Source organism: Crocodylus porosus, unplaced genomic scaffold (genome assembly GCF_001723895.1).
Source record: "Crocodylus porosus isolate Cpor-Errol unplaced genomic scaffold, CroPor_comp1, whole genome shotgun sequence".
Taxonomy (NCBI): Eukaryota; Metazoa; Chordata; order Crocodylia; family Crocodylidae; genus Crocodylus; species Crocodylus porosus.
The window spans coordinates 27834698-27847749 of record NW_017728948.1 but is presented as its reverse complement, the minus strand read 5'-3'; the positions used below and the strand labels follow the sequence as shown (position 1 = coordinate 27847749).

The 13052-nt window shown below is 40.6% G+C and overlaps 1 protein-coding gene across 1 annotated transcript in view; it reads left to right on the top strand.

Annotated features, from left to right (window-relative positions):
• Positions 1–13052, top strand: part of FBXL5 (F-box and leucine rich repeat protein 5) — a 68715-nt gene that overhangs the window by 24638 nt on the left and 31025 nt on the right. The window contains exons 2-5 of the mRNA XM_019552971.1: positions 589–804; positions 4701–4796; positions 7361–7547; positions 10278–10460. Of these exons, the coding sequence (XP_019408516.1) occupies positions 589–804; positions 4701–4796; positions 7361–7547; positions 10278–10460 (682 nt within the window). The remainder of the gene's footprint in view (positions 1–588; positions 805–4700; positions 4797–7360; positions 7548–10277; positions 10461–13052) is intronic.

Sequence of the window (13052 nt, the reverse complement as noted above, 5' to 3'; positions counted from 1 at the left end):
TGAGGAAGACATGTGGAAAGCCGAGATAGGCTGAAAGCTAGGCCTCTTGCGCCAAACAGTTAGCCAAGTTGTGAATGCAAAAAGATTACGACTCGCTGAAGGCTCAGATGATGGTTAGCATTTTTTAGCAATTAAGTATTTTTTAATTAAGGTATGTACATTTTTTTAGACATAATGCTATTGCACACTTAATAGACTACAGTATAGTGTAAACATAATTTTTATATGCACTGGGAAACCAAAAAATTCGTGTGACTTGCTTTATTGTGATATTCAATTTATTGCGGTGGTCTGTAACCGAACCTGCAATATCTCTGAGGTATGCCTGTACTTTGTGAATCATGTGTAAGTGTTTTCTCACCTAACAGTTTAGTATTGTGTAGCACCCTTAAAAGAAACCTGTGGTACCGTGGTTGACACTGGCACATTTTAAACCAGTGATTTGCATGTTATCTATTAAATTTGAGAAATGGTGAGTGAGGCACAATGCTTATGAAAAATGGAAGTTGTGTGCTTTTCTAGTATTTACCTTGACTTGGTGGGATAATAAAAACTCAGATGGAAAACTGACTTCTCTTTCTATTCCAGCTTTCAAAGACCAACTTCTCCAATAACAATGATTTCCGGGCTCTTCTGTTATCACTGTATGTCACATTCAAGGAATTTAAAATGCATGAGCAGATTGAAAATGAATACATCATTGGCTTACTTCAGCAGCGCAGTCGGACGGTGTATAACGTGCACTCGGACAACAAGCTCTCAGAGATGCTTAGTCTCTTTGAGAAAGGTTTGAAAAATGTAAAAGTAAGTTTCTAAAATAGGCTGACAAATATTTGTAAGGCCTTTCATTATGTATTAAGGAAAACTTGTCAAGGTTATATATTAACCTGCTGGGTTTTCTTCTAAAGTTTCTCATCAAACACATGAAGAACAACAGTAACTCAGACTTTCTTGATATGTTAGCAAATACTTTCCATTTTCCCTAAGTAGAAACCACAATGCTTATTTCATTTAGCAAAGTTACAAATTATCAAGTAAGAATCCTGTTCAGATGTATATTTTGAATTTTTTTCAGAAAAGTCTGTTAAAAATAGCACTCAGCCTGTGAAATTAGCAACTGGCCTGGGGCTCTGCCTGTGGAATGAGCCGGCTGCCTCCTTAAGTCCCTGTTATAAATAGGGACCTACCTAAATTACTATTTCACAACTTTTGTGGAAACAGTGATTTTGGGCAGGTTCCATGAAAGAGCACAGGCTCCGTGGTTTTGGCATGCTCGCCCCGCAATAAATAAACATACCAGCAATCAGAAAACCATGCAGAAAGCCCTGTAGTCTTTGAGCACAGTGGGGGAAAGGCAGAGGGTGCCTGGTGGTGGGCAAGGAGTGAGGAGCAGGCATGTAAGAGTAGACTGCTGCTGCAGTACCTGGGCAGACTCCTGCTGAGAAGAGGCTGGAGAGGAGTAGGGTAGCCTGGGCACTGTGTGTGTGCCTGTTCTTGCCCCTGCCTCCCCAGCTCTAAGCCTGCAGGATGCTAGCCAGTTAAGCCCTCTGTTGCAAACTTGGGCAGGGGTCAGCAGGCAGAGTGAGTTGCTGGCTGCAGGGAACAGTAGTGGCTGGAGGTTTTCTTGCTGGGGCGGGGCAGGGAGCAGCAACAGCTGCAGCACAAAAGGAAGTGGGTGCTGAGCTGGGGCCAGGCAGCAGGATGACAGCCTGGTAGCACAGCAATGTTCCTCACACCTGCTGTGCACTCTGGCCCTGCTGTGAGCAACTCCTTTTCCCCCCCACCTTGCCCTGCTCCTCTCCTCCATGCTTCCCCTCCCTGCTCCCACCCCTGCTCTAAGACGCCAGGGTTTTTCTCCTTGCTTGTATGCTTGGGGGTTCTTTTTTGGGGGGGGAGAAGTTGCAGCGAGCCACCACTTGGGGGTGACCGGAAACCATGGCTTAATTACCCTGATTAAGTCGGGAGAAGCCATTAATCCACGCTTAATCTGTGGGTTAAAGATTCTCCCTAGGTTTCCATAGTTTTGGCCCATCTGACAATCTGCCGGGGGGGGGTGGGCTGCTGTGGCCCATTGGCCAATCATAGGTGTGTGTGTGGGCGGGGTACAGAGTGGGGGTGCCATGCTCAGCCCATGAAATTAGTGGCCAGCCCCAGGCTCTGCCTGCAAAATTAGCCCGCCACCTCCAAGTTTGGTAGCCCCCCTAATTATAAGAAATACTCCAAAGGCTTTTCTAAATCTCATACATTAAGTAGAAATGTGAGATAAGATTAATTTAGCATTGTATTAAATGATGGCACTTCCATTGATTTCTGTTGGCAAAGACTATGAGTTGTTTTACTAATGTGCTAAGAAAGCTTACAGATTTTTATTTTCTGAAGTATACTTTCACATAATTTCATAGGTGAAAGGAATCGCTGTGTGTGAAGAACTGCTGCCTTGATAGTTTTTCTTGCATTTGACTTATTAATAAGCCATTTCACTAAGGCCTGTTCCAAACTTTACATATTTTTGAGTAGCAGTAAGTGATTGCCATCCTAATTTTCTTTCCCAAACAGCTTTCAGCAAAATATAAATTGCTCCTGCTTACTAGGCCTCAGTTAGTCCCCCTAGATCAGGGTTGTCCAGTTTTAATCAGGCAGGGGCCACATACCACAGGCCCCAGGGCTGCTTGCCATGTGGGTGCCCATGCCTCCCCCTGCTGCATTGTACACTGCACTGCCCTGCCCATCCCCAGCGGTAGGAGGGGGAGCCTGGAGACACTGGCTGCTGTTGTGGCTTGAGTGATATGGTGGCGGGGGATGGCTAGGCAGGAGCCCTGGTTAAGCCACAGCTTAACCTGTTGAAGGCTGTATACAGCTGGTGGGTCACCAGTTGGACAGACTATTTCCTCTCAGTCCTCTTTTTTTTTTGGCTATACATTGGTGAAAAGTGAGGATTTTTTGAACAAGACGACTCTAGGTCTAGAAGTGTCATACTTCAGGAATGCCTTTCCCAGATCACTTCAGATTTTTTACTTAAAATATATTGTGATTTGTCTGCTGGTGCATACTGTTGACATGGAGTGCATTAGGATTTTTATACAACTGGTCCTGTAGTAGAAATTCAGCTCCCTGATAGTGTTGAACCTGGTATAAGGCTGGCTCATCCTTTGCTTCTGAGTTTTACCCAAATAATATGAAACACAGGCCACACACATATAACGTACATATTTTGTTTTGAAGACTTTTTAGAAGCTGCAACAAAACCTTTTAAATTATACATATTGCTAACATAAGAAAACTAGAGGGAGATATAGTCACAGCCTTGGTAATTTTTTTCCAGGCTTTCGTTGTTTAAATAGGTTGCATTTAACTTACATTTTTCCCACCATATTGTTGATTTTGATTCATTTCGTTTGTTTCTAGAAATCAATTTTAGGAAAACGTATAGATTGACTTCAACTTGATTCCCTTCTGTACCAGTTTTTATGTAGCTGATATCGACTGTAATGAACATGCATTAGTAACTCTTATTTTGGTACAGTCTGACCAGTCTACTTATTGCATGTTCTGGGTCAACATAATAAGGCTATTTAGTTTCATCCCTTATTTGTCACTTTCAGCAGAGGAAAGAAAGCTGTCAAACTTGTCAGAAAGCTCCTGATGACATCAGTTGTTTTCTTTTTTCCTGCAACTACTACAAAATTTACTGTATGAACTTGCATAAACTTCCGTCTATTGCAATTTCTGGACAGACTCCAGGGCCAGTTTCTTATTACAGTAATAATAAAAAAAGAGTAAAGCATTCATAGTTGAAGAAAGTAGGCAGCAAATGATCCATGACATTAAAGTAAGTTGAATGTTTTAAAATTTTGACTGTTTTAAAGTAAGTTTCTGTAGCACATTTAACTTAGAAACTCTCAATTGTGATTTCACTTGTCAACATTTTACTATCAAAGTTTAACATAAAATATATAATATTAAAAGAGAACTAAGCCAACATAACTTCATCAAAGTTTCCTGTACAAATGATGGAAATTATTTAGATTGCTTTGAACATTTTTGGTCATGTTGTTACAGACTGGTAAGCTTCAGTTTTAATACTCTAAATTACAACTTTGCATATCATTAAAACTTGATAATTCACATACAGTTGCAAGGTATCCTATAATTAGGAAGTGATGTTGTACATTCTAATTTGACTAGTGACAGAAATGAGGAAATAAGATAGAAGTAATAAATACTGCATCATAATTTTTTTATATTGAGAAATGTAGTTTATTTTGGTACTTTCTGATACTTCATGCTATAATTTACTAAAACACACACACATGTAATATGACATGTTTTAAGGAACTACTTTTAATATTTTTCAAAATCTGTTTGTGACGTCTTCAGGGTCTGTGGACCTAGCAGGGTTTGGAATAGAAAGGTTCTATTGTATCTGGACATGATGCAATCTCAATTGTAATAGAAGAAACAAGCTAGACTACACAAATTGTAACAGAATTAATATGTTATAAGAATGAATATGCTAATGATCGTCTTACCAAAGATTTTTAAATAGCTTTTAAAATATATTCTAACTATTCAGAATCTTCCTAGCAAAGGCTAAAGCATGAATTGTGGGAGAAAAGGTAAATTATTTAAATTTTTCTGGAGTGTAGAGAAGCTTAATATTTAAAGATTTGCTTTATTTAAAGATTTACTTTCTTTTTCAGAATGAATATGAACAGTTAAACTATGAGAAACAGCTAAAAGAAAGGTTGGAAGCCTTTACCAGGGATTTCCTTCCTCACATGAAAGAGGAAGAGGAGGTAGGTGGACCTTGCCTTAAAAATGACACTAAATTATCTTATTTGGGGAGTTGAAAAGGCTGAATATGATCAAAGAAATCAAAGATACCAGAAGGAAAGACATGGTAGACTGATGATTCTCAGTTTTGTTAATAGGTTGGTTTGTGCCCATAGCAGCTGTGGGAGAATGGAAGGAGAGCATGGAAGGTAAACTGCCTATATTCTCGGCTATGGTTGAGAGATGACGCATACAGAAACAACAGTGACATTAAAATGACAGGGTGAAATCCTGGGCTCATTGAAGTCAATGCCAAAACTCCTGGATTCAGAATTTCTGAGTTCACTTACAGCAGATGTTGCATATAGTAGTCTTTTGACTTTAATTCAAAATACAGCCACAGTGCAGTCAACCAGATGTTGTTGCACATTATCACGTAGTATGACATTAATCAGAAGGCAAGAAAATCCTTGGCATCTCTGTCTCTATCCAGATTGAATTAAAATCAACAAATTTCAGTTTATGGTACAGGACCTTTGTTAACAAAGCTCCATTTTAAAATACAGTGTCTTTTTTTTGTATTGTATTTTCAGTTACGTTTTGAGAGTTTGCCAGTTAGCTGCTTGCTTTCATACCTGCACACAGGTTTTGCCTGCTTAGAATGGCATTTCAGCCTTTTATTGTGTTGTGATCTTGGGTGCTACAATATTATTAGTTATCATCTGTTGGGGTAAAAACTGTTACCAAGGTGAAGGTGTAAATAATTTTCCTTGTAATTTTAATTATATATTAACCAGAATCCAAGTAGTTCTGGCCTGGCACCTCCCTTTTCAGTAAGGGTTCCATTAGTGGTAGAGATTTTGTAATAAATTTGGATGTGAAATGAAGAATAAATAACATCTGTGATAAAAGCTGAAGGCATATTTTACTTTAATTTTGTGGCTGATTGGTTATGCAGGTGATGTCTTACCATTGCTCACAAACAGAAGATGGAATTTAAAAATGTTTGAGTAGTTTCATTAATTCAGAGCTTCTGTATAATATTATATAAAGAGTCAGTAATATGAAGGACTGTTTTAATTTGGCTTCATCACTGTTTTGTTTAGGAATGCCTCCTTGTGACAAAATATTTAGCAGAATTCATAAATTTGTTGGAATCTGACAGGGTAATGAGCTTTCCTGCTCCAGCCTCAAACTTGCAAACTTTTGGTTGTCAACTGCGCTCCTTAACGCCTGCACCACCCCAGCCTCCCATTAAGAAATATTTGATGACCTTAAGTGAAGAGAGAATATTTTGAGCAACATGTTTTTCATATATTATTCATAAAATATCTTACATGATATCTATCATACATTGTAAATTAATTTCTAAAGGAGACCATAAAATTAGCCAGAGATCTGCGAACACTTAAAACAAACTGTACCAAATGATGAAGAGAATGTAAATAGGGATTTATTATTTACCATCTCTCGCAATACAGGAACCAGGGGGCACAGAATGAAACTAGCAGATAGTAAGTTGAACAAAAGGAAGTTATTTTGTACACAGTATAATTGGTGTGAAACTCGTTGCCACCAGATGTTGTGGAAACTGACAGTTTAGCCTGGTACTGGACAGATTCTTGGAGGAAAGGGGCATCGGTACCTTTTGAGCTGGGAGTTAGGGATGCAGCTTCTGAATCTGAACTTCCTAGAACTTAAATCAGAGGCGGGAAATTATTTTGGGCAGAGGGCTGCTTACTGAGTTTTGGCAAGCCATCGAGGGCCACATGACAGGCAGCCAGGAGCAGATAAATATTAATTTTCTAAATTTTTTAGGGGCCCTGTGGGCCGGATTGAATGGCCTGGTGGGCTGCATCTCACCCCTGGGCCACATTTTGCCCACCCCTGTCTTAAATGCTGGAGATTGCATGTGAGAGGGGAACAGTGCAAAAAATCCTAATCATACCCAGTTCCCTCTCTCTTTCAGCATCCACTTTCTGCCCCTGAGAGAGACGCAGGATACTGGGCTAGATGGTTTGATCCAGTAAATGACAGTTTTTATGTACTCAGAAAAATGACTGTAAACCAATGTCTTAAGAATCAAACAACCACTCCCAAACTACTTCTTACACATAAGTATACTTTACAGACTGGTTTTACCAGTTTGAATGTTTTATGTATATTGAAAAATTGGGAAGCCTCCTTAGGAGAAAGAAAAGCCTCAACAGTCTGTTCAAGATGGAACCTGAGGCATTAAGATTTTTTTTCAACATCTTTCTTCTCTTCATTAGTATTGCTGTTTACTTCAGTGCTTTTCATGTGAGGGTCTCAGTAACATCTAAATTAAACAAATTTAATTATTTCCATTTTATGTGTGGGAAGATCAAAGAAACAATTAATTCACTTGCCCAAGGCCACATGTGAAGCCATTGGAGGTCAGAATTCAGGAATTCTCACTTCTTGTGAGTCAGGCTGGTCAACTTGTACTCTGCTGTAGGAAGTTCCTTTTGTAAATAACAATAAACGCTGGGTTATAAATACTCTGACAGTACTGTGCCTTGTCACCCATGCTTTGTCATAGTTAATTGGCATGTTTCATTTTTAGGTTTTTCAGCCCATGTTGATGGAATATTTCACTTACGAAGAACTAAAGGATATCAAAAAGAAAGTGATTGCACAGCACTGCTCTCAGAAGGAACCTGCAGAATTCCTTAGAGGTTTCAGTTTCTGGAATCAAGCTGGAGAGCTCCAGAAAGTTTTGAAGTATTCTGTGGATGAAAAGGCAGATCAAGGTGAACTACTTTAAATTAGACTAAAAGAAATTCTAAGTTTCAAAATTGTGTACAGGGAAATAATTTACTGTCCATTTGCTAAATGTTTTATAGGTGATATTTTTTGTTTATTACATAATGTTGACTTCCTTTAATAATACAACAATGGGAAGAATCTGTCTGTTTAGATATTTCTTATACAGGTCTTTTACAAGTCATGTAGGTATGTATTCTGCTTCCCTCTCTGCCCTGTCTCCAGCTTAGAACTAACATGGTGTTCTCCTTCTAATTTCACACTTCAGTTTCAGATTGTATTTTCTGCTTCCAGACCCTGACTTAATTTTCTGGTTGAAGACATAGTTGGGACTTTTCTCTCTTGATTTTTCTCAACCGAACAGATGTCAGAACTGTCAAATGACAGTATTTTAGATAGAAATATTCTTCTCCCTTGGACCTCCTTTCTCTAAGGATCCACTGAGGGAGGAGAGAGTCAGAAAAAAGAATCTGCAAGATGCATGACTGTGTAAGGGGAAATGTCAGGTTCACTGTCAGAATGATATTTGTACCAATATCTAACTCCTCCTCAATTTTCTTTTATGAAACTTAATATAGGATGGATCACTTGATGAACACATGTCTTACTGAATGTGACTGATGGAACAGCCATAACACTGTCAGTGTTAAAATTTGCTCTCAGAATTTCCTAACAATTTAAAGGGTAGTCTACGTAGCATGATAGACAAGTTTTTTGGTATTTCAATACAGCTGGGGTGTCTTAGAGGGGAGGTAGGGAGGGGAAATGCAGCAAACCCTCTGGAAATTTGACGACCCTGAACTGAGAAGGTGACAGTCCACTTTCAGTGAAAATCAAGCAAAGTACAATAATTGTGTACATGAAGCAAACAAAATACATAAAGCAAATACAATAATTGTATTCTGTAATTCAATCTGGAGTAGGATGTAGGACTGCCTTTGAACTACTAAATCTATCAGTTTCTACCCTCTAGGCCATCCTGACAGAAATTAAGATCATAGTTTAGGGTGTAGGATACATCTTTGGTTCTGAACAATCAGATGTAGTAAGCAAGTAGCCTCACAGAATTGACTGCTGCCATCTCTAACTGGAGGAGAAATTTAGGAACAGTAAGATTTCTGCAACTTTTCTGTTTTGAGTTTAGTGAGTCTGGTATTAGAGGACAGTTGTTGGGGAAGCATATGTAGAAGAATATGATTTTTGAGGGAGTTGTTTGTTCTCCATTGCAACCATAGAAGAAAAGCAGCTGTTGTTATTCTGTTCCTCTTGCACTGCTGGCTTTCTCTCTGAGAAGCAGCAACAGTATATATATTCTGTCTGAGAAGGACTTGCTAAGCATCTGGATCAGTTAATCAGGTAAACTTGTGCTTGATTGCATTTTTCTGTCTGGTTTTGGAAGTGCGCTTTACTTGTCTTGTACTTGCTTTGGAATTTGCAGAGGTTTGATGCAAGACACCATGGGTTGATTGTCAGTTGAACAGCTTTCTGATTAACCAGGTGTCTGAAGTTCTCCGTGAGCATCAGACTCAGATCTGTGCACATCAGTAAAAGTGTGTCTGAAGGTATATATGCCAAAGTCAGAGTCTACTTGAACACATTTACCTTGGGAGGATAATCTTAATCTGCTATAGCAAGAGACAATGGCATTGCCCTCTGTAGTCTTCTCTAAAGGACTACAGAAGGCAATGCAACTACAGACTGTTCATGTTGAACTGCAGTTACTTTTTCAAACCTAAAACCAGTAACTGTAAGGGGTAACTAATTTAGTCTTCAGTTTATCTGTACACCTTTTCACACCTCTATCTTTATTATCCATATTTGTTTTTTTCATCTGCTTTCTCACTGATCAGATTTTTTTTATAGCATTACCTACAAAAATTCAGTAGACTTTCTCTAAATATTTGTTTCATAGTGGCAAAGTTCTTATTTTTAAAAGGGGATAAAAGTTGTTTTTTTTTTTTAAAATGTACACGCACACACTGTGAAGGGCTGCTGTCTGCTTGCTAGCAGTAATAGGAAAGAGAAAGCTAGAGCCCAGAAACATCATATCCAAGCAATAAAAAAAAATTTCCTAAATGCTCTGAAGCCTGTCTAGGGCAATGGTGACTGTTGCGGGAATATTGTTAGTGGTGGGAAAGCCATTTATAGGTTAACTCCAGGAATCAATAGTGAGAGACCCTAAACTGATAGAATAAACACAGTCTGCTTGCTTAGCTGTAGGTGAAACAAGGCCATGGGGGTTACTACTACTATCTGAAAATCCAGGGACAACCATGCATTCTGTTTTGGCAAAAGGCAGGCACATACATCAGCTGAAGGTGGAGATGCTGCTTCTTTAAGCTTTCCATCACCACAGAGTATCTCATCCGTTTTAGCTGTGTTTTTGGCATCCAGCTCAGTTGCATCCAGACCCATTTCTTGGTCACGTTTCAGAACAAGAATTTGGGCATTTAAAGGAAATGGGAAGTGTAGAACTGAGTTGCTACAATCTGAAATAGGGTTTGGACGACAGTTAGGAGTTTTATTTCTGTTTTCCTTCTTTTTAAAATCAAAACAATCCACATTTCTTTCTGTCTTTTTTTAATCCTAAAGTAGTGTTTTAATTTGAAAGCTTACTTATAGTTGCATTTTATTCTTATAACACCTTAGAGAAAATGGAAGCTCAGATGCAGAAATATAACCTCATATTTCTTAAACACATGTATTCTATATTTCAGAAACTGAAGTGACAGGGCATACCACAAACATTACTCATCTTCCTCCTGAAGTAATGCTGACCATTTTCAGTTACCTTAACCCTCAGGAGTTGTGTCAGTGTAGTCAAGTCAGCACCAAATGGTCCCAACTGGCTAAAACTGGATCTCTTTGGAAACATCTCTACCCTGTTCGCTGGGCCAGAGGTAGGTTATCAAAAGTTTCAGTCATCTTTTAAAAACACTTCAAGAATCTACAAAAGCAAGAGAATCACTGTTGTTTTGTGTAATGCATATAAAATAATTTATCTATTGAAACTCTGGCCAAAAAATGACATTTGCCAGCTTAGTTCAGGGTATTAGAAGATATTCATAATGAAACATTATGAAGCAGCACAAAATTAGCCTAATTTTTTATAGCTATTAACAGATAGCTCATCACTTGTTGGTTAGCCTTTAATCCCGATAACTAAGTCCTTTTAATATATTGTGGGTTTTTTTTAATATTTTAAACAGTTATGCTAGTTTAGTAGCAATTTTATTTGTTGAGGTTGGAAGGGATAGTTGTAACTATTGTTGATAAAATACTTCATAGTTTGTGTTTATTGTTGGTTAACACAAATAAGAACTTTTTTAGTTTTTAGAAGTTTTCTCTGGCATGTCGTTCCCAAGACTAGAGTTAACTGAAGAATTGAATGCATATAGCACATCTCAAAATTAGGGCCCTTTCTAGACATTCAGCTAATGTGTGATAGGATTTGATACACGATCTACAAAAATTGTGCCTTCTGCCATGCCACACTTGCATGGCAGGAGTCATGATTGTGGGATCCAGCATCAGCTTCTATTGTGCCTTATCACCAATAAAGGGGCAACCTGGGATTGCTGTCCTGGGCTCCCCATGCACAGACAAGTAGAAAGCTCCCACAGCTGCATGTCCCATAGCTGACATGACTGGCAGCTGTGTCAGTGTCCTGTGGCTGCCAGGACTGCGAATTCTGTGACTGCAGACTCTGGGTCACAGCAGTGCCCCATGACTGAGAGTGCTCCACAGCTGCCAGGGTGGAGAATCCTGCAGCTGACTGGACTCTGGGTCCTGGCAGCTATGGGGCGCTGCTAGGGCTGAGAATCCCCTCAGCTGTGCATGGTGCACCCCTATGGCTGGGAGCCCCATCAGCTGATGGGACTCCTGTCCAGAGGGAAAGAGTCTACTACATGTGCAAATTAAAGCTGAATAGAAACCAGATATAAAATTATTGCACATTTTCCATCTCTAGCTTTATAGGTGGTTGGACCTTTTTATCAAATGATAGTTAATTTGCACATGTAGCCTAATTATACAATTAACCTAGTAATTGTGTGATACATGTGATGTGGAGATGGGCCTTGGTTGTCCATTTTAAAGTGACAGATATTAAAATCTATCTGTCTAGCTTGTTTTTAAATTGTTTTCCTAAAAGTTTGCATCTCAAAACCATTGCATGAGTCTGAAGACTATTTAAGAGCACTAGAGAGATTTAAGGGCATTTTTACACATGCTCAGGGGTGTGTGTGTGTGCTTTAATTGGAGCACCACAGTGTTTCGTGTATCAGTGTCCCTGTGCTTCAAAATGGTGGTGGAGGCACTTGAACTAAAGCTTGTTTAATGAGCTTTAGTTCAAGTGCCCCCATTGCCATTTTGAAGTGTGGGGACTTTTATACATGAGATGCGGGAGGCCAGTGGAGCACGGTAATTACCACACTCCGGCAGACGATTAATTGTGTCTGCTCAAATGCCCTGTAATTACAGTGGTTTGGAGAAGCCACCGCACTTGTGTACAGGCACCCAAAAAGAATAACTTGATTCCATTGTAGTAGGACTATGATGAGGTTTCCATTAGGCCATGTTGAAGTTACACAAACTCTCGTTAATTCTTTTTAAAATTACTTAATACCTTTTAAGTAGAGTGTAGCGGAGCACTAGGGTGCTTGCTACTAAGAAGGGCTGCTGCCAATCAGCTGGACAGTCCCAGGTGCCGGTTGCCATAACAACTAAGCAGGTCATGTGGCCAGAAGGGGGCCGGCCGGGCCGGGCCTTTGTAAACAGCACAGGCCAGAGCCTAACTAGCAGTTCCCCTCTGGCAGCTGCAGGAGCAGGAGCTCTGCGGGAGAGCTGAGCAGCAGAGTCACTGGTGGCGGTCGGACCGGCTGCAATGATGCGAGGGGAGAGAGAGAACCCGGATAGAGGTATGAGAGAGAGCCAGCATTGAGCGGAGCTGGGTTTATAAGCTCGGGGCTTATGATTGTGTTGTAAGCCGGTAGGCTTCTGGTGTTTGAGTTATAGCCGTTTGGCTCCCGATTCAGTTATCGTTATACCGAAGGACCGGGTGAGGCTGTAGGGGTGTGAGGAGGCCTCATGGGAGCTCCCCAGTAACCTGGGGGTCCCGGGTGCCCAGTAGTGGCACAGCGAGGGGTGCCAGTGGGACACAGCTGTTGGCGCTGGAGAGGCGCAGCGTACGGGGTTTCGGACCCCATCCCATGAGGGTGGTATTTTGCCCGGTGGGGCAAGGGACCCAGGAAAGGGTCAAGGGGCCAGGCACGGCTGTGGCCACCTGAGCCCCAAGCGCGGGAAACGCACGAGTGAGACCCCAGAGTGGGCAACGACCGCGGGAAGCATGGGGGTAGAGCCCCAGAGAGGGCGGCAAGCGCGAGGAGTGCAGTGTAGGCCCCAGAGAGGGCGGCAAGCGCGAGGAGTGCAGTGTAGGCCCCAGAGAGGGCGGCAAGCGCGAGGAGTGCAGTGTAGGCCCCAGAGAGGGCGGC